Here is a 26153-nt window from a genome sequence, read left to right as displayed (position 1 = left end):
AGGAGCATATATGTGTACCTATATTGTTTTAATCCATACACATATAAATAAAAGCCTACCTGCTGTAGAGAACTTCTGTGAAATGTTCAAAACTCTATTATACTAAAACATTAGAGGTAAATTGGAGCAATGGGTTAACTATGGTTATTGCAGAAGAGCAGTGAGATGCCATAAACGCAGGCACACTCTGGTGCATGGTGCTGTGGTGGTGCAAGACAAAATGCCAAAGTAGCAGAGCCTCTGTGCCACAGCCTTATATTCCATTCCTCATTCCTCTAAAAGCCAGGGAGGAGAGCAAGCATCTGTGTGCCTGGTGTGGAGCCTGCACGGCCAAGGGGTCCAGGGACCTTTGGGCTACTTGGACACTTGCTCCCTTTCTCCAGGTCTGCCAGACAGCTGGACACTGAGGACACAAACCTTGCAGCAACGGCTCACAGCGTTACCCTGTCAAGGCAGATGCCTCATGTTCTTGCAATAAGGGACACGCATTTAAAAACAATGGTTTTTTTCCCCCCCCAGTGTCCAAACCCACTTGGCTGATTCACCAGCACCAAAGACTCTATAAGTCGTCTTGAATATTTCCCAGCTGTAACATGCCCAGAACCAAGTTGTTCAAGGAAGCACTACATTTAAGAGCATTTAAATCTACTGTCTTCTCAGACCTTGCACAGAAATTACATAAGCATTTTTCTTTGGAAGGGATGGAAGAGGAAGAAAAAAAAATATTTCAATATTTTGAAGCTATAGAATTATAATTCACTAGATTTATAGCACATGCCAGTAAGACAGATGTACAGAGCACAGCTTGGAAATCTTGGCTTTGGCCCATAGAGGAAGTCAGACTATATTACAGTGTAGCCTTAAAAATCAGGGAATCAAGTGATTTGGGATGACAAAAGAAAACTACTTGGAGAAGTACTCTTAAAAGAGAAGAAAGGTATTTTTGTAGAAATATTAAAAAAGAGTGGGGTTTTTTCCAGTGCTCATCTATAGGGAGACAGGATATTGGTGTATCTTTTATTAATTTAGTTAAAAGAGAATTTTAACTAAATCTTGTGATCTCAGATTGATCTAGAGCAGGTAACTTCTAGAGCAGACTTGTAAAATTAAAAAAAATTTCTTTTTAAAATCTCAGTTTGTAAATTAGTACCATAAACACCTGATGTTACTAAACTCACATTATTTATAAAATTACACAAGGTGTTACAACTGGAGCAGTGGCAGCAGAGATATCTGGTGCAACAGTCACAAACACTTATACCAGCTCTGGATTTGTTCTATAAAATCACAAGCTCTGTGATCTCAGAGGTCAAATTGCCTTAAGCAACTGCATAGAGCTGTCAGAAAATGCTAATCATGCTCCATTATATTATATTAATGTATAACAAATGGAGAAGGAAAAAATAAACCCAAAGAGTTTATTTACACCTGCAGAGAGGCTGGGAAAATAGAAGAGTCCTACCTACAGCTTTTTGCTGAATGGTATTTTAATTGTACTCAGTGAGAATCCAGGTTTCCTCTCAGAGCTACTGTGAATTCAGTGCTTTCTAGAGGATGATTATACATTAGTGAGACAGCAAAACAGAGCCTTCAGGCACAAGCATATTATATAATTTCTGAAGAGTATCCCTGGGATCCCTGAAGGCAGGTATGGTTTCAAATTGCTGCACTTTCAAAACATAAATAAAATAATGTGCTTTACTAGCCTGTGGTTGAAGTCTCTCACAAGTGGTCTAAGACTATTTTAAACAATACTGAGATATCAAATCAAGCTAAGAAGCTGAAGCATTAAATTTATGCTAACTGCATCCCTGCACTTATCGGTTATCAGCTGCATTGATAAGAATTGTGCTTCTTATCAGGAGATAGTAAATGTATAAACACAAAGATTAAAAAGTGCAGGAATCCTTTCAAGAGGGCTGCATGAAAAGCCTTAGATAGACAATATATCACCACAACAAACATACTGTCAGGTTAATACCACAAACATTAGAAATTATTTACTGTATAGAAAAGGATTATTTTGTCATTCCCCAAACAGTAAATAGTACATGTATTCTTCCAGCTGAGAGAAAAACACAGGATAGATAGCTGCAGTTCATTTCATCTTGATTCACAGTTGCAAATAATAAAAGTTCACAGAAATAACTTTCTCTTTCACAACAAAGTAGAAACATCCAGTTGCTAGAAGTACAAATCTCGTCTTCTGTCATGAATCTGAATACCTGAAAGACACAGCAGCATCAGGACAGTCAAACAGCACAGTCCTCACAATCTCTTAAGATGTTGCGCAAACAAAATTGCACCTTTGGGTCTGGTGCAAAAGAGCCCTTACTAGAATAACCAGAAGGACCCATTCAAAGTATCTGCAAAACACTGCGCATCAAAGAACCAACATGGGGTATGACCAGTCTCAAGAGACCAATAAAAATATGGAAGCCTGAATGCTTTGGGAATAATTTCTTAGAACAACTCACCCAGCAGTATGGTGGGTTTGTTGGTGCAAACTGCAGCGGTGTTACCACATGAGTGCTTGAGGTACAATGCAAGGGCTGTTCTATCTTTCTGGGATCTGAAACTTGGACAGTGAGCGCAAAACACGCATTGTGAAATGGCAGCCTGATGGTATAAGCACAGAAACTAAGGTAGATGGGGTTAAAAAAAAAAAAAAAAAAAAGTATCTCATTTTAATATAATGTAATGTTTTTCTTCTTCTTTGTTAATGTAGTTATGGGGGGTGGTGGTTCTATCTGGGGGAAAAACAAGCTTTTGAAATACAGTCTGGAAGCAAACAAGGAAGCATCTTTAATTCTGCATGCATAAGCAAGGCTGCTGTCTGATTTGTTCCAAACCTGCTGGTTTCTTTACTCACCTGCAGTGGCATGACTTACACTGGGATTTTCTGAGCCTTGGTAAGAGCTTGCTTTCCTCTCTTAAAAAAAAAAAAACAACCTAAAAATACCAGCGATGAGCAGAGATTCAGCACAGAGCTAAAAGTAGACAGTTACTAAAGAAACCTTGTGCTTTTGCAGCCCAGCCTATAGCACAGGTGCTGAGGAGCTCTGTGCTGTCTGGCACAGCAACATACACTTCCAGAAATATAAATATCAGCTGTTCTTAAACATGACACAGAGCAAGAAGTATATTTAACAGATAGAGCCAAGAAACAGGGACTCCTACAGCCAAACTAAATGCACACATCCTAGGGATTTGCCAAAGACTTCCTGTGAACACGGACCAGCCATTTCTTATCGATCCTTGTTGGGTTGTTTGATAATCACAAGGATAGTGTTACATGTGTGGTGTTTAGAGGCTCCCGAATATTCAGAAAAGCCCTGTATACATCCTGAAAGCAAAGACTTTAATCGGTAATAGCTGGGGAATACTGAGCTCTTTAATTTCCTTTTTAATTTTTTCCTCACTCATTTTCTTCCTGAATTTTTGGGAAAAAAAGTCCACTGTTTTTAGCAGTGTTTCCCTGTTTTCAACACAAAACTAATTTCATGAAATACCTCTTTTTCTGAATGAGTCAGTTCCTGGGGCTCCCAAGCATTGATAGGCTCACATTGCCCCCTTGGGGGAAGAGGGCACCTTACCTTGTTCTTAAATGAAATCCCAGTTCAGAGAGTGTCTTTAATTAAACTCTCCTTCATTAGCTACACAAAGTCTAGGGTGAGTGCCTGTGCAACACATACACAAAACCTCTGCTCATATACCATGAGCAGAAAGTTTGCATTCCAGCTGAAGATACAGACACTCTCCCTTTACCATGCACAGACACAGACAGGCATTAGACATTCTAGCAGCAATAAGTTAACAAAACACCTACAGTCAGGGTCCTCATAGCAACATAGCTCCGTTGTATCCTCAAAATAGATAAACTGTAGATAAACCCATGTTTGTTTCTGCAGGCAGTCTTTAGCCCACATTCTGCCAAAGTCCTGCTGATGCAGTTTCGAAACCGGGTAACCAGGAGATATTTCACAGCTGCTTATTTTTTGAAACCTAAGCCTCAGGATTGCTTCTTCACATGCCTGATCTTTTTTGTCTAGAAGCACCAGGTAGGATGCACTGTATTTTTTCAGCAGATTCCCTAAGCACTTCCACAACCCTTTTTCTTGGAGACCAGTGTTGAGCTGCCTGACTGGGGAATGCCTGGAACAGCAATGCAGATGTACCCCAACAGGCATCAGTGCTTTGGCCAGGAAGTCTGACCCCAGAGAGCTTCTCAAGGGCAGAATTACTCACAAGGGAGCAATTTTATCCAGCAGATCTAGACTCTGTGGGGATATAAATGAACTTCAGGTATCTTTCTGCTGTGTGCTGGTAGTACCTAGTATTGGGATTCCTAGTAATTATGGATAATAAACAAGCAACAATCATCACTCTATGAATTTCATTAGCTCTGAGAAATCTGCAGGGAGCAGACACAGCCTTTGGCAGGCAGGGCAGCAGTGCCTCATGGCAGGGAGCTCTTAGCCAGGACGCAAGGCAAGGCTGGTCCACCAGCCCCTGTACCCTCATCATTCCAGCTACAGACAGACTGGGAGGGAGAAAAAACCCTGGCCATGATGGTAAGGGCTGCAGTTTCCCATCCTGTATTCAGAACATAATTAACAGCCTGCACAGTGAGAGAGGCTGCTCAGGGATCTTTCCTGGCCACCCCTTTCTGGTCCCAATGAGGGGGGCGTGTGGTACACACCACACCTAATACCCATGGGTATTAGAGATCGTGATAGCACTGAATAATGCTTATATTCACTTAAAATACCTCCCCAATGTAAGCCAGAAGGTAAAATATTGTGTGAGTAGGCAATGCACGTTTTTTGATTAACCCATACTATACGGCTAATTGATCTCAAGTACCACAGTACATGTCAGGGTTATCTACTGTAAAAGATTTCTGTGAGTTTGCCTGAAGTTGGATCCAGCTTGAGAAGCTTAGGAACAGATGTCACTTTACATCAGATGCCATTAAAGAATAAAGTGATAGTAAGTTATTTTCTTACCTCCCCCAGAAGCTGAACTTTGACTCATATTTTGTAACCTGGCAGGTCCAGTCAAACAAGAAGAACTTGAGTGTTGCTTCATGGTGCATTCTTGCATGGATGCTAAGCATCTTTCCTGTTGCAGAAGGCCAAGAAGAGAACTGTATTTCCTGTCAGAGATCGGCTCATCGGCCACATGCAGGTCAGGGAGGGTGTGAGGATACACTGAACTGGTGACACTGGGAGTTCCAATTGGAGGGAAGGGCCATAAATCTGCAGGTTGAGCTGGACGACTCTGCAGAGATGATGGCTGGCACTGGCCTACCACACCAGCAGCAGAAAAATTCAGAGCAGAATTTGCCATGCTTGTTGCAGAAGATGACGGATATGGTTTGTAGCAATGTGAAGAGAAATTCCACTGATGGGGAGACATGCTGTCTACTTAAAAAGAGAAAAAAAAGCATCGGAAGTCTCATAAATTCTTACTTTTTTTCCCAAGGCAAATTCCAGTGGACTTCTAAGGGAATGCTACCAGATGGCATATTCATTTTTACAGAAATATATAATCACTTTAGTGCTGCTTATCTTAAACATCAACCACAAATTCATACTAAAAGCAGATTAAACTACCAACATCAAAGTTTCTAGTAAGTACTAAATGTGTACTACACAGCCACCAACTTCAGCAGGTTTTTGACAGTTGCAAGCTTGGACAAATAACTTATCTTCATGAAAATATAAGTCATAATGCACTTATTGCTTCCAGCAGTGATGGAGAAACTTGGCTGGAAAATGATGACTTAGTCCTGCCAACAGGCCCGTGTAAAGCTTGGGAATCACTCCAGCAATCACAGGGATTTTCCCAGGAAGTCCCAGCTACATAACCTAGGGCTTTACAAGCATGATTTTCTTGCCTTCTGTTTGCACACAATTCCAAATTTAAGCTCAATGGATCTTAAATTCCTTAATGAAAGCCAGTCATCCCCATCCACCACCAGGCTCACATATGGAAAGGAACTCACCGTTTTTCAGGACAACGGTCGCACCCTTGTGCTTTGTGCTCAGATCTTGGGGGTTCTTGGCATTGCTGAGAGCTCTAGAAAAATGTTCATCTACCATGCTGTTAATGTCCCCTTGGAAATAGGTGAACACGACGCTCTGAGATCCCCATTCTGTTTTCACAGGCTCTTTGCTTTTACTCAGCTTTGAGGAGAGCTTCCTTGTTTCTTCCATTTTCTATGACCAACAGTCCCTGCAAAACAAACAAACAAACAAACAAAAAACCCCAAAAAAACCAGACAGGTCAAAGAGACAATATTCAACTTCAAGTGCCTAGTGAGTGGTGAGCCCAGCTTCATCCCAAAATGGTAGGGGCCAGAAGAACACTTACTAGTAGGATTAGATTCTCTGTGTTTCTGCTTTTTCCATGCACCTCTTCTTTCCTGATTTCCTTATGAGATACTTCTAAAATGAAATACTTGGGCATAATGGGCACATCTATGCACCAGCTGTCATTTCTCACCCTGACTTTATAATTTTGGGCTTAGGACCAAGTACTGTGCAAATGTTCCCTCATGATGAACTGTGCTGGAAGAACTGAAACACTTAAAAAAATAATTCAGAGGTGGCACAATCCCTGAATGAAGTTCAGGGTGAACTTATCAAGATGTTTTGTCCAATTCTGATTTTTGTATTGCTCAAAAAACATAATGATAGAGTGAAAAAAACCCAAAACAAATAAAACAAGACCAACAAAAACCCCAAACCCCACTATACTACATTAAAACTGAAAATAATAATTTTAGATAAGGTAAAGTCTGAAGTACCTTGACCACTGTCAGCACAGATCTCCAAAACAAAAAGTCTTCTAAGAGTAATTAGTTGCTTAACCTGTTAGAAAAAGACATTCAGATTAAATTATTGGAAATTTAAATCATGGCAAATTCAAGTTAAAAAAACCAAAAAACACCCAAAAACCAAACAACAAAAGAAATAACCTTTTCTTGTTTGAAACAAGTTAGTAGGAACATGGTGGGTCTGCCAGCTGCTTAAAACTTTGGAGCAAGACTAAAACACACACTCTGGGTCAACCAGAATTTACAGGTTCAAGGCAGGAACTCCACTAAAATAGTTTGCAGGAAGTCAACAGAAGACTATAAGACTCCTTTTTGTTCTCTTTAAAAATCTCTGCTGCCAGATATGGTAAGAGTAAGACAAGGAATGTCACTGCTTGCCCTGGAGAAGCATTGTTTTCATGCATTTGTACCGCTTCTGGCTGCAAGGGAGCAAGTTCCCAGCCAGAGCTCACAAGTCCTGCTCTAATCAAAATCATATTTAGCAAGGCTCAGGTTACAAATGCAGTGAAGTGCCTGCTGTTTCTATTCAATTTTCCAGTCTCATTGTCAGCTCATGACACTGCACAGCATAATTGATTTACCTTGGTAGCAAAAGGAAAGCTGTTATTTTTCAGACATCAGGGAAACCTTTAGCCAATAGCCAGTTGTACTGCACAAAACCTCATGAATCATTAGATATGTATTTCCATGCAACTAACCCTGCAATACACAACACTGCTTAACCTAGTTCAACACATTTATCTGACTTCTTTCCTAGTCATAAATCTCCCTGTCCTCAGGAGCTTTCCAATTAGCATTGCACTAATTTGTGTCTCAAAGGATACTCTGAAGGTGCCTGTGAAGAGTGCCTTCAAATGGTTTCTCAGAATTTTCTTACACATGAAAAAAAACTGTTCAGGCTGTAAAACAAGTATCCAGATATTAAGAAATATGAGGATGAAGGTTATCAAGCCATAATCTATCCCCATTTTAATGCTTAAGCCTTCACCTACAAACATCTTGTCCATGTTTATTACTTGCTTCCATGTCTAGCTTTGCTTGTTACCTCCATCTCCCTCCACCATGTTCTCTGTTCAGTTCTCCCTGCTTCATGGTTACTTGCTCAGCCAACCGGTATCTCCTGTCACCAAGAGTTACTCCTGCCAACTCATGTCCAAACTCGAGAGGTCGTTAGTCCTTATCTCAGGATTTCTATTGCTTTGCTGCAGTTCCATCCTCCTAGATTCACCTAAACACAGCAGTGGGAATAGGACTGCAAGGCCACACTCTCAGAGTCATCTGATTCAGAAGACAGTCTTTCACAACTTTAAAACTGACCCAGTTTTCCCAGACACGGAAAACTTAAAACCAAAAAACACTTCTTCCCAATTTACAGCCACCTTCCCAAGGCCCATGAGGGGAAGCAGGAACTAGCACAACCCAGCCACCCAGCTGGAAGGACTTTGAGCATGGGAAGAGACACTGGATTTTCCCAGTATTGTTTTAGAAAGCATCCTGCTGTTGAGGTTAAGGAACTTTACGGTTGCTCAGCTGGGGGCCAACACTTGGCATTGAAAATTCCAACCCAAGGAGTGAAAGCTGGGCAAAGACATGAGCAAGCAGATGGCCTGAGAAAGGACAAGGAGTCATATTGACAGCAAGAAGCAAAGCAGCTCTTCCTACTCTGCTCCAGCGCTACACATCAACATACAATTTAGAAAGCATTAGTGCTGGCCCAGAGGATCACTTTTCCTGTTCTTCACTCAGTACAAGCCATTGTGTCTTTGTACCACTTTGTTAACATGCGTAACTGGCTCCTGACATTAATTCTGGGCTCCTTAGCATAGTTTATTCACGTGCAGCAGCTTGTATGACTATGACCAATTACAACGCTGGAAAAATAATATATTTTAAACAAAAAAAGGCCCTATATCTCTTTTCCACTGTTTCCCTTAAAAACCTCTTGTGCCTTCCAACAAGTAGCCAAAAGTAGGCTGGGTATAACGTAGGTTACATCTTAGTCCTCTCAGTGATCATATGCACATAAAGATTCTAAATGTCCCAGGAGACAGGACCTAAATTTGGAGCACTGTAGTCTTCATTACCTGAACTTCCTATTATTCCATCATCCAGCAGAAAGTCTGCAAAAGGCAGAAATCCAACTTGTGTCTGCCACAAACCATTGTCAAAATAGAGTAGAAGTGGAGCTCAGGACGAAATGGACCCAGCTCATATCACACTACTCTCAGAATGGGTTAATAGTGGCAAAATAGTGCAAGTATTTGTCCAAGTTATTTCTCCCTCAGGTGGACAAGGACCCATGGTCAACACAGGCTTAAGAGTGGTGGCTGTTGACAGCTCACCACAAGAGCTAATACTTTACAATGTTTTTCACATTCCCCACCCTTGCCAGCAAGTATTGATTTCCCATCACTGGAGCATCTGACAGGGAACTCTTCATTCTGGATTTCATGTAGCTTAAACCAGTTTAAAAAACAAAAAAAATTCCCACTTCCCTAGTATTAAGCCACAATTTAACAAGCAGGCATTCCCTCTCATCAAGTTATCCCTCAAATAAGGGAACATTTGAAGAAGTTGGTGAGTTCTCCTACCTTAACTCACTGTCAGCAGCAGTGTCACACCAGTCAGATTTTCCAGATGTGGGACACTCATGTTGTGTCCAGCAGGTCGGGATCCTTCCTGGGCCCGGCCAGCTCTGAGTGCACTGCAGTGACTGCAGCAGAAGACAAGCCACATTCATGAACTCCCCACACTTTCTAGCCTCCAGCTGCGCAGAACGAGGCGTTTCCTTCAGCCTATCTGCTAAGAATGCATGAAATGCACTCCAACGAGTCAACCAGGTTAGGAGGTTTCAGGAATGAGGAAAATAGGACTGTAAGTAGGTTTAGGTTTGTTTGGCTTTTTTTTTTTTATGACAATGTGTACACAATAAAGAAGACAATGTGAAACTTCGGAAAAGTTTGGAGTAAGATGATAAACAAGTTATGGCAGAGAACCAAACTTGGCCAGGATGATAAAGGACTTTTCCTATGCCATGTTACAGAATATTTACTATTAAGTTGGTAACTACAAACACCTGTGAGGAAAAGATGACCTGTTTCCAACCCAGATAAACTGGATAACCAATTTTCTCTCTTTTCTTTGCTGGATCTGTTTTAATAACCACAGGGAAAAAAAAATTCTTGTTCTGTAAGGGCTGTAGCAGGAAAGAGTTTGCATTATGTCTTTATAGAGTACCTTAGGAGTTTGTTTACTCACCCAGAAAGCTGGAGAGCACGATCCAATTCCCTCTGCCTAAATACATATGAATCCACCCTCTGCCCTTCCCAGAACAATTTAACTACCAGGCTGGGAGAGTTCTCGTGATGGTGCTTAGTCTTTTATTGACACACTGTTTGCATAAACACATTTTCATTGTGAGACAGACTGGATTTCAGTCCACCAGCAGGGCAAGAGCCCTCAACATCTCCATGGCTCTTTCTCTGACCCCCTTTTTCAAAACTGTCTCACATGGCAGACATTTCCTCTGCTAAAGCTTTTCAAGACCTTATTTGAGATCTTCCTCTCATGTTGGCAGTTAAAGCTCTCCTCAGGTTAAGATGGCATCAGTTTAAAGCTCCTAGAAAATACTACAGGGTAAAATGGGATTATAATCCCTATTCTTCAGTACAGGAATTGAATGACTGATTTCCAGTGCTTTTGAAGTATTCAAACTGTCAAAGCTTTGAAGAAAAAAACCACTTAAAAATACTTTGATACTAAAAATTACAATTGTCCTTATTAGTTACTTGTACTTACTAAACCATCTTCACAACCTCAATTTTAACTACAGCGTCTGTAGTGGTCCCTCCTGCTCCTTTTCGCTCCACGCAGGTCCACTAACACCCAAGCCAGGAAGAAGGCTGAGACCAAACCCATAAACAGGGAACAAATACCATATCCCACTTACAGTTCCAGCAATGTGTCTACTGGGTCCAGATGGAAGCTCTGGCATGTTAACACATGTGCTTTATAAACTGAAGCCCCTGTGCACCAAATGCTATGATATCTTTTACTGAGGAAAAAAAGACAAATACATTATCTTAAAACTAATCAGCAAAGACTTGTTCTGTTCATGAGTTTGTTTATTAAAAAGGTAGTATAAAACACAACCCCTTTAAGAAACAAATTGAAGACAAACGAAGGGTATTCTCAGATGCTATCACAAGTCTAGATATTATTCAAATACCATTTGCTTTTTAATGTTTCTTTTCTAAGGGATAAATGAAAACAGTTAATTTATTGAAAAAAAATCACCTGTCAGAAAAAATTCCAAGTCTACTTACTGTAAAGCTTAATCTAACAATATACTTTCATATTACAGAATGAGCAAAAAACCAGTTTGCTGCAAAAGGTTTCATAATTCTATAAATATTTTACAGAACTTTCAGAGTATCCTGACAGTAAGATGTCAAGCTGTAATGAGCTCTGAAATACACACAAGTCAAATCAACACAAATACACAACTCACAGAATTCATTTACCATACTGCAGTATGTTTCCTCAAATGCAGAAATAAAAATAAGACGTTAAAATCCAATTAAAATCTATAGGAATGTATTTTAAATTTTTTTTTCCAAATTTGGTTTGGTTTAGGTTCAAGAATTCAGGGTATGAATACTGATGAAAGGCAAGTTTGGGTTTCTATGAAGCATCCAACACCTTCAAGTTTTATTAATTAAGCTAATTAATTATTTGTAATTGTTAACAGGTTAACTGAATAATGTCTAGGATATGTTTTAGCTAAAATGCACTGCATTTAACATACTAAAGATTTTAAGTGAATTGCAATCCTTATACAAAACCTAAGCTGTACAAGGGACTGAAATTCAATTAAAAAAAAAATTTAAAACTCAGTAGGAGAAACAGATAAACATTTTGATGCAAAATGAAACTAATTCTCTCTTTACACCTGTATATGAACCTTCGAGAACCTGCAAAAAAAGAGAAAGCCTTCTAGAAAGCCTGCTATTTTGAGGCTTTTTGTTTCCAGGTGTCTAACTTTGAGGCCATGCGCCTCAAACCACGTCATCTCTGGTGAATACCTGTAACCCCATAAAAATTCCTTCTCAGCAAACCACTGAACAGCATTTGATTCTGAAGCAAACTACCAATTTATCCTGAAGCTAAGCAATGATTTTGGATGGTTCAGAAAGTGATTCTGTGAAATTATGCTTAAGGGTCAGTTAATACTCTGTCGTATTGTATTTAAGTGGCTTCACATCCATTATGTTACACTGAGAATTGGTAGAAACAACTATTTCTCTAGTTCAAAACTGAGCAAAAGTAATTTTCCACAAATTGTTTCAGCCTGCTGCTAGTTATTGTTTTCATCATATACAGAGGAAAGGAGACAGATTCTCTTAAAATGAACCTCTTACCAAAAGCAGAGGGATGGAGGAACATGCAGTATACTGGAACACTGGAATGGGACCTAAAAAAACCCTTAGAAACTGAGCAAGAAGGTCGTTTTTGTCACTTCTAATGAGCAAGAAAAGTAATTGGAAAACCCTTTTAATTACAGAACAAATAAAGTGAAAATTCCTTTAAGGTTTTAATTTCTTACTACTTTAAGTATGATGCTGATCAATAAGAAAAATGTGTGCATTTAAAAAGCAACTCTGTTAATTCAGATTTGTTAAAATTTCTTAATTAAACATTACTGCTCTATAAGAATTTAATAATCATACTTCAAAATAGCAATTTTAACTCCTGTGAAAATTTTTGATTTCTGTTCAGATTGATTTATAAAAAGTTTATAAATTCAAAGTGATTTCATAAATAATTTCAAAAAGGAAAACATCTAAAGAATCTGGTTTCAATGAAAATCTGCTGAAAAGAGTCACAGCTACATTAACCTCTCCTTGGACTACTAAATGCCTCAGTAACTCAATTAATAGATTATAAAAATATATTTTTACATTTTACTGGGGAAAACAGAGGTAGACAAAAGGAATATATGAGTTTGAGTATAATGCCACACTTGAGAACACTGTATTTGCATGGAAAAAGAGCTTTTATTTTTTAATAATCCTAGTTAATAGGAAAGCCAGTAAAGCATTTGGTCTCAGTCTTTGTTGGTGCTCTACCTTAGTGTGAAGTCTAAAGAAGGTGAAAGGACTAAGAAAGGACTTCTGCAGCAAGCCAGTCAAATTTGCACATCAATTGGAGAGAGGAAGGTTTACTGCACATACAATAATTCCTTATTTTTCTAAGTCTTATTTCAAACATTAACACTAACCTTGTTTTCCATATCTGATACCATGATAAGGCTTCACAGAACTTTACAAGTTTTATATATTTGTCCACATGTTTCCCTATATCAGTTGTCATTCTACTGTAAAACAGGTGATTTAACTGTGTAGTGTTACACAAATGGGCTCCCTTAAAAAAAAAAGCAAACAAAACACAAGAGTAAGATCTAAAGACTGGAGTCTAGAAGCTGGAAGAAAAAAAGGAGCACTGAAAGAAATACTCACCACACTGAATTACACTCCTCATATGCAAACACTTCCAGCTCTCAAAGGTCTGTGGTGCTTATTACCAATAAAAATAACTAAGGCAGAACCAACACAACCCAGAAACGTATCTGAATATACCACTATGTGCAGCTACTAACCAGGCAGTGTTCAAGATTCCCTGAATTCTTCAAACACCTGCTTTGCTGAAACACACGGTCCACACACTTGGAAAGATGAAAAAATGGACTTATTTTAGCTGTTGAGAGCTGTATCTCTTCTTTATAATGCAACTCAAAATGGGAAATTTGTCCTATTAGCATATTATGAGCCCCCAGACTTTTAACCCCTGAATTCAAATATGACAGCTATTTCTGTCACAAAAAGATGTGATTTATAACCACAGTGGCAACTGACAACTGAGACGCTCTGGTCAGCATAGTCACCCACACATATTGACTACATATATTAAAAAAACCCCAACAAAATAAACGTAGAGAACCATATCGACTTCAGGAAAAAATCTGTATGGTAATCTCGGAGCACAAAGCTTGAAAGTAACATTTTCAGAGTATTCTGATTGCCTCGTGATGGAAATACCGGAATTAACATCTATAGTTTCTTGTAATCCAATATGAATTTAAAAAATTCAAAAGATCATCCTTGCAAATGTGTACTGGTAATGATCCATATGAACAGCATGCTATCAATTTTTAATTGTTTAGTGCCTAAACCCATGTTCTTCTATCCTTACTTATCAAAATAACGGAATTCTAAATTAAGAATGATTATGTCCAAAACAGCTCCCCCCAGTTATTTTTGAAAGCCTGCCACTTATTAAGATATCTAAAGTTAGAATATCTCTTAAGTCCTTGCTTTCAGAAATATTTTGAAGAGGACTAGCAGTTGCTTTTTCCATATAAGAGCATTAGTTGAAAGCGTATTTTAAAGTATACTAACTTTTGCACAACCAACTGTAGTTTGAGCTGCCAAAAGCATTTAAATTTTATGAAGTATGGAAGATCCTCCCCATTGTGAAGAGCACACAGAGCTAAACTAAAATGTTGAGAACTCACATTCATCATGCTAACAAAGTTAAACAAAACCCCTTACTCCAATATAAAAGCAAGAACTAATAAAGCCACCACAAAAATTCAAAGCCTATTTTGATACCTACTGCATACAGACCATGAGAGTTTAAGACCAATCTTATAATGGCCTAGAATATGTGTATTCATGCATTTCTAGTCTCCTTGACATAATTCCAGCCTCTATCCAACATCAACAGAAGATCTAAACAGGGAAAGGAAAAAAACAATTTGCTGAATGCTGTGATTTAATAACCTATCTTCACTCAGTTTGCCTTAGGGTTGCTATGTGAACACTGTCTGCCACTTTCTTTAAGCTTGTGACCTGATACTACTCATCATCTGCCATCTAATACATAGCAATGCATCCAATGCATTCACCCTATATGTATCACAGCACCTGTTCCATAAAACGATTCAACATATCAGGACACACATTATTGAAATACTGAGTTCTAAGGGGTACAGGAAAATAAACAGTACAATCCACAAATCTTGTAAAAGCTTTGCATTACTGAAGCTACATATAGTTACATAAACTTAAGGGTTGGAACATATTTCACACTCACATGATGAAACACCAACAAGCATAGCTATAACAAAAGAGGCCTGATGAGTTTTACTGCGTTCTTGGCAACTTGAGTTTCTTTACCTGAAGAGCCAATTAATACAAACTTTTAGAACCTCATTAAATACTGCTTTTAATGAAAACTTCAAAGCACACAGTTGATGACATTCTAATATGCCTATATTCATATGAATATTGTCAGCAGTCACCCTGAAGAAAGTGATACACTCAAACATCACCCTAAAAATCATGCTTTCATAAAGTATTAAAGGTGTTATGTATCAGCTTCACCATCACTGCCTGCAAGGCTGCTGTCTGTGGATGGAGCTCCATCTTCATTAATACCCTCATCACTATTCTCCCTCTTATGAGCTTCATCATTTGCATCCTCCTTAGGTGTGTCATTAACCTCTGGAGGTTGTTTCCCTTCGGGCAGTTTAACATCATTTGACGCAGAATCCGAATCAGATGTAGTTTGTTGCTCCTTTGCATCAGGATCCCCTAAAAATGACTCCCACACCTTGAGCCTTTCTTCCCTTTCTCTTGCAGTCTCCTCCACCTGTTAAAGAAGTGTTTATACACATCATTACAGAGTCATACTTGTCAAAATGAGTATTTACAAGATAAAATTAAACAAATATTTGTATTACAGAAATATCTCAGTGCTGACTGTGAGCTAATGACCTGTACATCCAGTGGCTAATCCTCTAAGTTGACACTTTCAGTACTCAAACAGGTCCTCTAATTTTCTGCTAAGTTGAATAATTGAGAATGATTTTTGGAGACATTCTACAGCTTTTGAAGAGAAGCAAGATAATGCAGGGATGAGCAGGGGAAGGGTATGGGGACAAGAATGCCAATCACTCCTAGAATTCAAGCAGATTTACTGTTTGGAAGACATACTTGATAAAACAGAACCATGAAAGGCTACCTGATAATCCGTTACACCATCCCATGTTTCAGCACTGAGCTGACGGCCACCAAACCACCTTCCATTTAGAGTCAGCTTGCACAGATCAGCTTCTGTTGCTTCTTTAAATGACACAGAAGCAACGCCATCAGGGTGCCTCTGTAAGGACAGGCAACTTGCATTTAATAATATTCTAACTAATGTATTTATTCCAATACATTTAGACAATCCTTTAGATTGTCTTATAAAATCAATCAGGATATAGCTCCATTTAGATCATACATAATTGTATTTTAAAAGTTCAGTTTTCAAGTTTCCATATGTTTTTCTACTGGCACACAGAACACAATTTTTGAACACAGAAAACAAAAAATATTACAGCTAGCTTAGCTATAAATAATGTATCCATACACTTTCGAACTTGTGACATGTATCCAAGCTCCTGGGAAGAGTTAGTTTGCCTTCACACAGGCTTAAGTTAGACAGGTGCTTAGACATTAAGTTCCAAAAGTTTTAAAGTACTGAAAGATTAAGTCAAGTTTCCATGAAATAAACACACCCAAATAAATGCTCCACTCATATTAAAAAGCAGCCTAAATGTTTTGCACCTTTGCACATTACATCAATTCTGCCAACACAACATGTAAAAATACCTACATCAAATATGAGAACCTTCTTTACTTGACCAAACTTTTCACACTCTGTCCGCAAATCTTCTCTTATCTCATTTAGCACTAAAGGGTCCTCCTACAAAGCAATTACACAGCTTTAATTAAACACAAGCACTCACTTCTCTCAGCTTTATTTTTGCTCCATAAGTGGTACACATCTGCCAGTCTGTTAAAAGTCCATAAATTAAGTGCTGTTATGCAGCATTTTCAAAGCCACCTGGCAGACAGCTCTTATTTGAATTTAATAAATACTACGGGTTAATAAAGCTTTTTTGTGTTCATTTCTCCATTTTAACAATTACTGTTGTTTATTCTTCTTTCAATCCCAGAAAGGAATATTGTCAGATATATAGGTTTTTCAGGCAGTGAAAAACCCTGATTTGAAAAATACATTCTTACCAACATTTTTTTCTTGCTTTTGCAGAGAGATGAATGAATTTAAAGCAGATGTTTGGCACAGGAGAACGTCCTTCCCAAACAGCAAGTTTAATTTTACTTTCATCTGCTTAGAATTTTGCTACGATTTGTACAGCAGAAAGTTCAGGCAATGTTAACTTTTAACAGCACAATCTACAGAAGCAAACTGCATCTTCCTACCTCAAAGTCCTTGGGGTGAAACATATTCCTGATAATAACGATGCGTTCATGCCGCATTCGAGTTGCCCCATCTTTCTTCTCCGGCCTCCAATCCAGCTGTCTAATGAAATGAAGCAACAGTAAGAAGATATTGTTGCGGCTCTCTTCAGTTTCTACAAGTATTTGTTGAAAAAAAATCATTAATTTGGCATTTCTTGCAATATATTACCATATATTTTGACACAAAGAGTTAAGTTATTCTTCTAAAAAATGCAGTAATTAGCCAGGTTTATTACTCCTACAAAGCATTGGAGGTTTTAAGGTACTTAAAGGCTCACAGAGAGAATATAAATAATTTTTCAAAGTAAAGTATTTTTTAAAACACTGAGAAAATATTTGTGAAGTATTAATTCCTTCCTAATACCAACTCAGACAGAGGAACCAGCTGTTTTCAACTACAACTAAAGTGTCAGTGTTTTACCATTTGTTCCTAACTTATTCTGTAAAAAAAGGAGATCCACTATTCTCCTTGGTAAAATTTAACTGCTTTTGTTTAAAAGAACATGCAAGAACACCTTGACTCCTACACAGGCATTACTACAAGATGTATTTTGTTCCCCAGTGTAGAGCCACTAACACAAACTAGTCATGTAACCCAGCACATCTGTTCTAGGACTTTGCCTTCCTACATCAAATCTTACTTCTCAGAGAAATGCCTACTTCATATCGTATTACAAAAAACCCCACACGTTTACTTACACTTTCAAATCTCAAGATCATACATTATGGGGGGGGAGGGAATCTTAAGTTTCTCCTTATACCTGCTACTTTAGCTGAAGAAAACTTGGATTTCCAATGAGAGTAGTTCTACAAGTAACTTATGCTCTTCCACTCAAAAAGAACACAGTCCTGTTATTCACACTAATTGCTGTCAAATGCAATTTCATAATTTTCATACACCTGCCTACACACTGAAGACTTCTTACAGCAAGAACTGTCAGTGTATCTTTGGGGCAGATACATTTCAAGTTACTTCTGGCTTTAATTGATATCAAGTAGCTTTTGCTCCCTTTAACTATGGGAAAACATTTCTGCATTACTATTTACAATGTTAAGTGGAATGTTGCTTTCATTAAAATATCAAAAGTCTTTATTCAAACTTTTTTCTTCTTTAATCTGCATCTTCTTGGTTCCAAAAGGAAGAAAAACATTTTTAAAGTTACAAAAGCAATGAATCAAAAGCAATGAACTCAAACCCCAGGATATTTTATAGCAGAGAGAGATGTCTGGGGGAATCTACAGAGATATTTTAGTATTTGCTCCTGTGGCAGCCAGCATTTCTTGCCCTTTGCAACTACTGCAGTATGGCACTAAATAGATGTGAGCAGCCAGAGTATTATGACTTTCCAGCAGTAAGCCCAGATATTGTGACAGGACTTGCATGCTCTTATCCACTGAGGAAGAGAGTCTTTTATTTCCCCAGAGCCATAGTACTTTCTTCTACATCTGAAGGCACCACTGCTCCCTACGTATTATTTCAATGTGTGAATCACAAAGAAGTTCATTATATCAACACCTAATCTAGGAGTTCATCCCCTTTAAACGTGCAGTAGTTAAGTTATTGCACTGTCAGGAAATAGTTTAATTTTGGCATAACTTAGCATTGCATTTGAAAGAAAGCATCACTTTACTAACAGCACTTAGAACTCAAGCAATATTCTACAGAAATAAAAAATACAAACTTCTGCTGTTGAGACAACTTCTTCTTGTAGTCTTTACATTTCTTCTTCTTTTTGCTTGCATCATACTCCCCCTTCAGTTGGAACTTTGCAACTTCCACATGCAATTTATAGCCTCGGATTTCTGCTTCATCCAGAAGCCTCAATGCAAGTTGAACTGATTCTCTCTATTTGAAGATAAACAGCACAAACTTTAAAGCACATGGCAAAGTCGAACTGTATTTCAATAACATGTCATTAAGTATGCTGTGCTAAGAATCAAGTCCCTGTCACTGAAAACCATAGTGATGTCTTCTGACACAGCTGGCAACACTTTCCTGATCAAAACATACTATTTCTTCACTCCTGTTGTAATTGATTAATACTTCCAAAAGCAGCTGCATAAATTTCATTCAAATACGTCACAGACATTAAATTGCAATATCCAAGCAAGCAGATGAACTTAAAAGCAAGAATAAAAAGATTTCAGGGGACTGATTTCCTGTAAAACTTGTATCACTTTTGCACGAACAGCAGATGTTGAGACTCTGAAGTAATTTTTAATGTTTTCCTAAAAGTCCTTTACAGTGAAGACTGTATTTATGTTTGTGCACTCCACAGCCCTAACTACTACAATTACAAAAATAGTACAAACTACATGCCATTTCATTTAGTACTGCCTGGTGCTTCTTGCAGAACTAAAGCAGGCTGCACTTGCAATCACCAACTTTCCAAATGATTCACAAGTGAAACACAAAGAAATAGTACTGCAGCCTAAACTTTTATAGCTTAATAAAGAATGAAAGCACAGTTCTGAACCAAACCAGTTCTTGACTAAAAGCTCTAAATACAGGACTACAGTATGCTCCTTCCTGGATCATTATTTTTGTATTCTTGATTACACAGTGGCATACTTTCAAAGTAAAAGGTGAGGAGCCCCCCACTTCAGCCCATAATCTCTGGCACCCAAGACAGGAGCATGCAGAGACATGTTCAGCAGGTATTATGGCCATTTCCAGGCAGAGGGTGGGATTGGATAAGAGGAAACAAATGAGGTAAGTGGGCATTTCCAGAGTAAATCTTTAAAACAGACACCTATATTCCAAATCATGCTTTAGATTTTCAAGAATCTTCTGAATGTGATTCTGAAACAGTGGCCATATGTGGCCTCACTGCTAAGGAAAACTGCATTTCAGTGCACCACTGACCTTCAGATAACAACAGAGGCCATCTCCTTTAAGATTTCCTTCCTTATCTTTGTACAGTTTGATCTTGTGTTCTTCTGTCTGAGGATCTCGCATGATGATACCACATTTTGACATGACTTGTACAAATTCATCTTTTGTAATATCTGGAGGCAAACCTGCAAAATAAATTTAAACAGAAGGCTTGAGCATGATCGATTCTTAAAAAAAAACCTCTTTAGAACAAATCTTCCCATAGTGTTTCTTTAAATGAAAGATATCAAAATAAAGGACATTCTACACACACTGCATGAAACCACTGCCCTTGGGCTTTACCTTCTACACATTACTTCATACCAGTATTTTGAAAATCCTTGTACTTTATAAAAGGTGTAATGCACGGAAACATCTCTGTGCTCCCTGATATGGACACCTAGAGCTTTACTGTCACATATGTCATCAACACTGCAGTGGACACAAAGGCCTCTGCAAATGTAACTCTCCTGCCCAAGCTTCAAGTTCCACTGCACCTCTAGGTATCAGAGACAAAACAAACCCCATAAGAACACAACCTATAAACAGACAACTGTTTTCTCCACTCACAAATCCAATAAAAAGAGTAACTGATTATGTATAGAGATTTTAAGACCTGAACTCTGAATTGAGGATAAGTAAAAAACCAAAATGGATGAGAAAACTATGTGGATGTCCCATCCTAATTTGGCCTGCCTGAAGATTTTTTGAAAATGCAAGTATGTGCGTGCACTCCTGTGACTGCTCACAACCACCAAGTGTACCTAAGTATATACATCTAGAGATAGCACCCCACCATCCAAAACAGGTAGAGGAACACCATAATAAGTGCACAGATAATTTCATCTGAGTTTTCACATTACTTTCTCACTGTTGCAAACTCTTTTTTACTGTTTCCTCCTTCTTACCTAATAGTTATTTGTTAGGGCATCAACTATACGCATTGCTTAATCTATAATTTTCATTTGCTCTATCTCATTATAAACTTGTCATTATTCTATCCCTTAAAAGCCTGCAGAAATTATTTTTCTTATAAAAGAATAAATTAGTGACTTGGCTGACACAGCTCACAGAATACCTCATGTAACAGATAAAAGCATGAAATACATCCCTTCTACTTCTTTCCCACATCTGCAATTTAAAGGTCACAAAGACATTATGCAGTCAGGAACACAACATTAAGTAGCTTGCAAGTGACAGACCGAATAGATAATATTAGAGACGTATATGAGTCCCTTTTACCATCTTTAGCTCAAAGTAGATAAATAAACACTATTACTTACCTGTCACATAAACATTTGTGTTTCTGTCTTCTTCAACATGAAACCACCCTAAACACAAGAGTTTAATTCAGTTATGGTAATATATTAAACCTGGGAGCATACACATTTTATATTCCATCAGATTTATAAGACTTTTTGCTTGCGCACAGGGAAACTTTGAACATGCCTTAATTTGCTTTTCCCGTCTTGCATACACATTCAGGAGGATACCTATGAAGCACCACACAATTTTAGAACCATTCTGGAAATTTCCAGCACAACTTTATCTTTGCTGTACCAGATAAAGATCAACTGCCAGTTTTCCCTCAGCACAATACAGGTCACAGCCTACACAGAGGGAAGTGCTTTGTCACTTACCTGGCTCTAGCTTCCTTTTTTCTGATTTTTGTTTTGGATCCATTTGTTTTTGTCCTGTTTCATTTGCTGATGGTTGTGTTCCTGATGTCTTAGAACTTACTGGTTGCTTACTTTCAACGGCTGTACCAGAAGCAGATGAAGTGTCTGTCTCATCTGCATGGAAGCCATAGTTGGCATGATAGGTTGCCAGGAAATCTTCTGTTATCTGAAAAGATATTAGGAAGAGTAATACAAAATTTCAAAGAACTATAAATTCGGGTTTGTATTTTAATGTTAGTTAGGTGACAGTCATTTTCTAATCTGTCAACATAGAAAATAACAATATTTTAAAACTGTTTAAATGATCTTTGCAAAGCCATACACACAACAAGAACAACCAGTTCACGCATTACCTGAACTAGACGAAGATAAATTCCATACAGCACAAGAAATTTTTACACAAACATTTCACAAGTTCTGACATTTTTCAAACCAAGCTTTCTGCTTTTCATGGGAATTGGATCTGCCTGAGGGACAGAAACCAAGTGCTCCTGGCCATGGTGAAGAGATAAAGCAACACTGATGGCAAGCCAACAACTTATCCACGGATGATGAATGGCTGACATTTGCAGGCATCTGCCTTTTCATGGAATCACTTCAAGAAATGACATATATTTGTGCTGACAGGCGGTAAATATTGCACTTAACCAGAGATGCATCTTAACACACTGCTTCTAAGGCAACAGGCTTTACTTTATATCCTACTAATAGATAAAGAATTAGTTTGCTCTTTTCCAGAGAGAAACTGTATTTGGATAAAATATAAGATTGGCCAATGCCTATGTTTTAGCCGTCAAAACTCCCCCCACCCCCCATAAATTACATCCAGTACTTCCAGCCACTAGCAATCACACACAAAGAGATACATCATAGCTGCATTTGTCAGCATCCCTGCATTATGAAGTATTTTCTAAAGTTACACACTCTGAAATATTTTTTCTCAAAACTGAGCCTTGACCTTTGGAAATTTTATCTGACTCTGATCTATGCTGCACTTGCTTCATCTGTATTCAAAAGGGAACAAAACTTAATGCCATTAAGCTATTGTAAGAGAGCAATTTCAAGTGTCAGTGATGAAAATGTAATCTCTTCCACACGGATTTGAAGCTTGATGTTTCAACTCTAAAATTTCATTATGACAAATCAGAAATGCAAAATTGACAGTAACAGGCTTGTCAGGAATAATGCAAGATACCATGGAGCCTCATAACTTTAAAGGTTAGCACAAAATAGCTCTTAGGCTAAACAAGATTTGCCACACACCTCAATAAAGAATGTAAACGGCTGCTCTTACAGGTATGACATAACAGAACGTCAAGAGAAAGAAAAAGTACAACTAAGTTTACTGAAGAAAAGAAGACTCTGTGCTCTAATCAGGTTCACGATATTTGACATTAGCAATCTTAGCAAATCCTTAGTGTCACAGTTGATGAGATCCAGAGAATTAAGAAGCTTCTATACTTTCTGGTGAACAGCATTATTAATTTTCATCAGAGAACCTACTGGTAAATTAGTGATTAAACCTGCAACAAGATTATTTTGCAGCTTCTGGGGGAACTGCATTCTCCGTAAGCCTCCATTTATTCTTAGCAAATTACCTACCATGGACTATCAAATTTTGCCACTCAGTAACAAAGATGTTTTTTGCATAACATGCTATCATCCTACCATATAACCATTACCATTATTTCACTTTAAAATGTTTTTTGCAAGCACAGAGAAGCTTATACACGTATTGCGGCTTTTATTGGAACTTCTATCATACCATGATTGTATGAGAAACAAGCACTCACAAAACTGGTTACTGGGGGCTTCAATCCCATTCTGGTGGAGAACATCAGAGAAATCAGTCCTACCTGCACACCCACACAGTCAAGCAGTTTGGGGTGATTAAGCTTATAGGAAAAGAAACACAATACTACAGGACATGTGAGCATGTAGTTAACTGCTGGTCCCACTGAAATGGAAAGGAATAGATTAACCAAATGAAGAACAGATACCCTGTGCTTGCAGATGACAGCCAATGTCTGTATTTTCACAGCAAGTGACACAAGCAGCAGATGAATTCCACATGTTATTTTGCGCTATGTCTGTGAAGCACTAAAAAAGTTGGTATTCATCAATACAGTACCATTGAAAGAAAAATAATTAAGTAATAAACGAGGTTACAATTGCTTCTGTTAAATATTTGATTGTCTCCAAATTTTTCTGGGGAATGCTGGCAATTAGTATCGTTCACCTTTTGTACTGCTGTGAAATATGCTTTAGCACAAGTTCAGCAGACACTGTATTCCCAAAGCAGAGCAGCAGTGCAATCCCAGTCTGTAGATACCGATCACTTAGAGCAGTCAGAATATTTTCATCTTTTGTCAAGAAACAGAGATTAAAAGTTTTATTACTGCTCATGGAGAAAGAAGTACAGCTTCTGGTTACAACAGTCTCCTCAGTTTATGCGGAAAACATTCTGTTAATAATCATCAAACAAAAGAAGTAACCTGAAAAACACTATGACATCCAGCTGGGTAAAGAATCTTTGTGCAGCACTATGGGCCATGGATAGGTCACCAACTTCTACTATACATCATATTTACTAATAAACTTTGCTGCTCCTATTTAACCTGTCCAACCCTTAATGTTATCTCTTCTTCAAGACAGAAGAGATAAGAAAAGCACTTAGGAAAGACAAATGCTACTGAGAAGAGACACATTTCAAAAAAGGTGAGAAGAAGGGGAAGAAATGGGATCAAAACAGGAAGAACCCTTTTATAGGTTACTGTGCTTACTGGATATAGCACCCCACAGGGAGCCAGGAGTACTCACTTCTCCACTGCTCCACTTTGTGAGTCTGGATTTTTCACATTTTTACCCCTCCATAAGCCATCTGCTCACAGACACCTTCCTAGGTTTACACACAAACTTGGCACTACAGGCTTCACTCTCACTCAGATTCTCTGAATTGCAATGAATTCACAGTCACAAGCTAGAACTGGCACGTTACATCCATCAAGTAGATACCATAAAATATCTTAATATTAAATTAAGTAATTGCCCTCACTCATTGCTATATGATAACAAAACTACTATTTCACTTGCATATCAGTAGATTGGCTCAACATATTAAATCTATGTTCATTCTCCCCTCGAAGAGCCATATTATCACAGCAAGATCATATTTTATACTTAAAATATTTACTACATTAAAAAAAAAAAAAAATAGAAGGTGTAACATATTTCCATGCTGTGGAGTGCCACTAAGACAAACACTTATTTTTCAAGTGCATTTCTAAGACTGAAGGAGATGGAACAACACATCGCTTATCTGACATAATTTTCAGATAACAGTACAAGACGGATAATACTACTCTATTTTCATCTAGACCTCGTAACATACCAATTCATTTCTAGACTGCCCACAAAGAGATCACAGCTACTGTGACAGAGACCTAAACACATCCCAGGCACCCCCGAGCAACATTCACAAACAACCGTGACTTCATCCCAGGCCCGAGCAGCTCTACGCATTCTCCGCTAAGGGTAACACGCAACACACAGGTCTTCACAACAGCGCAGCCAGTCAAAGACTGAGACGACACCGTGGTTTTGCCTGTAAAAATGAGTGTTTTGGTGCTACTGAGACCTCGCAGCAGACACGATGTGGCTGAATGCGGACACTTCTGTACCGACGAGTTCCGGCATCAACTGCTCCTCCTTTTCCCCCTTCCTCGGGGCTCTCCCACACCCACCTTGGGGAACCAGGCCTTCTTCTCCAGGTCCCACTCGTAAGCAGCCCCGTCCGCCGGGTCCACGTAGGTAAAGGGGTCCGACTCGCCCTCGCCTTCGCCCTCGGCTGGCTTGGTTTCGTACTGCTGCTGGAGCTGCAGCTGCCGGTAGAACTCCTCGTTTCCGTCCTTGCCGCTCATCCTGCCCCGTTCACCGGGCCTGGGCACCCGGGCTCTTTCCGCCGCCGCCGCCTGAGGCACGCCCACCCCGCCCCTCTCGGTGGCTGGCAGGAGCGCGCGCGGACAACCCCGTACCTCACGCGGCCGCCGTGACCGTCCCGGGCCCCAGCGCACGCACAACACCGGAAACAACCCCCCACCGTACCTTCCGCCCGTCCCGCCCCTTTACCTCGCGATGTAGCCAATGAGACGAGCGCTGGTGGGTCACGCGGGGAGCGGCGAAGCCAATGGGGAACAGGGAGGGAGGGAGGGGAGCCTTTCCTGGGGAGGGCGGAGCGGGCGCACTCAGGGGGCGGGGGCGGGGGCGGGGGCGGGCGCGGACGCAGGGAGTGGGGCGTGTTTTCCCGCCTCTGGGCGGGCCCTAAGGGCGGTGGGTCCGCTATGGGACGGGGGCAGTCGCCACAGTGGCCTTGCCCCTTTTTCCCG

The 26153-nt window shown here is 39.1% G+C and overlaps 2 protein-coding genes across 3 annotated transcripts; both read right to left on the bottom strand.

Moving 5' to 3' along the window:
• Positions 1-528: 528 nt before the first annotated feature.
• VGLL1 (vestigial like family member 1) lies at positions 529-10124 on the bottom strand. 2 transcript variants are annotated; one of them, XM_069014978.1, is made up of 6 exons: positions 9436-10124; positions 6815-6878; positions 6011-6240; positions 5010-5429; positions 2873-2932; positions 529-2225 (listed from the first exon to the last, which is right to left on the bottom strand). In XM_069014978.1, the coding sequence occupies exons 3-6, from the start codon at positions 6219-6221 to the stop codon at positions 2185-2187; spliced, it is 732 nt and encodes a 243-aa protein (XP_068871079.1). In that variant the 5' UTR covers positions 6222-6240; positions 6815-6878; positions 9436-10124; the 3' UTR covers positions 529-2184. The 2 variants fall into 2 exon arrangements, with proteins under 2 accessions (XP_068871079.1, XP_068871080.1); XM_069014979.1 differs by having other exon boundaries at positions 5010-5426.
• Positions 10125-10947: 823 nt separating this feature from the next.
• HTATSF1 (HIV-1 Tat specific factor 1) lies at positions 10948-25859 on the bottom strand. Its single transcript, XM_069014977.1, has 9 exons — positions 25512-25859; positions 21730-21934; positions 21373-21420; positions 20081-20235; positions 18897-19060; positions 17176-17275; positions 16565-16654; positions 15929-16066; positions 10948-15556 (listed from the first exon to the last, which is right to left on the bottom strand). Exons 1-9 carry the CDS (start codon positions 25686-25688, stop codon positions 15272-15274), a joined length of 1362 nt encoding a protein of 453 aa, XP_068871078.1. The 5' UTR covers positions 25689-25859; the 3' UTR covers positions 10948-15271.
• Between the last annotated feature and the right edge of the window lie 294 nt (positions 25860-26153).

Source organism: Aphelocoma coerulescens, chromosome 4A, assembly GCF_041296385.1.
Source record: "Aphelocoma coerulescens isolate FSJ_1873_10779 chromosome 4A, UR_Acoe_1.0, whole genome shotgun sequence".
NCBI classification, from domain to species: domain Eukaryota; kingdom Metazoa; phylum Chordata; class Aves; order Passeriformes; family Corvidae; genus Aphelocoma; species Aphelocoma coerulescens.
This window is presented reverse-complemented; position numbering and strand designations above follow the sequence as displayed.

Bases quoted from the DNA above. Each gene is read 5' to 3' on its own strand.
- VGLL1 (XM_069014978.1), bottom strand. From the start codon at position 6,221: ATGGAAGAAACAAGGAAGCTCTCCTCAAAGCTGAGTAAAAGCAAAGAG. The intron at 5,430-6,010 runs GTGAGTTCCTTT...TCTCTTTTTAAG, and splicing joins GACCGTTGTCCTGAAAAACG to TAGACAGCATGTCTCCCCAT. The intron at 2,933-5,009 runs GTAAGAAAATAA...TTTTTTTTTAAG, and splicing joins AAGTTCAGCTTCTGGGGGAG to AGAGGAAAGCAAGCTCTTAC.
- HTATSF1 (XM_069014977.1), bottom strand. From the start codon at position 25,688: ATGAGCGGCAAGGACGGAAACGAGGAGTTCTACCGGCAGCTGCAGCTC. The intron at 21,421-21,729 runs GTAAGTGACAAA...TCTTGTGTTTAG, and splicing joins AAAAAGGAAGCTAGAGCCAG to GGTGGTTTCATGTTGAAGAA. The intron at 19,061-20,080 runs GTCAGTGGTGCA...ATCTTCAAATAG, and splicing joins GCCTCTGTTGTTATCTGAAG to AGAGAATCAGTTCAACTTGC.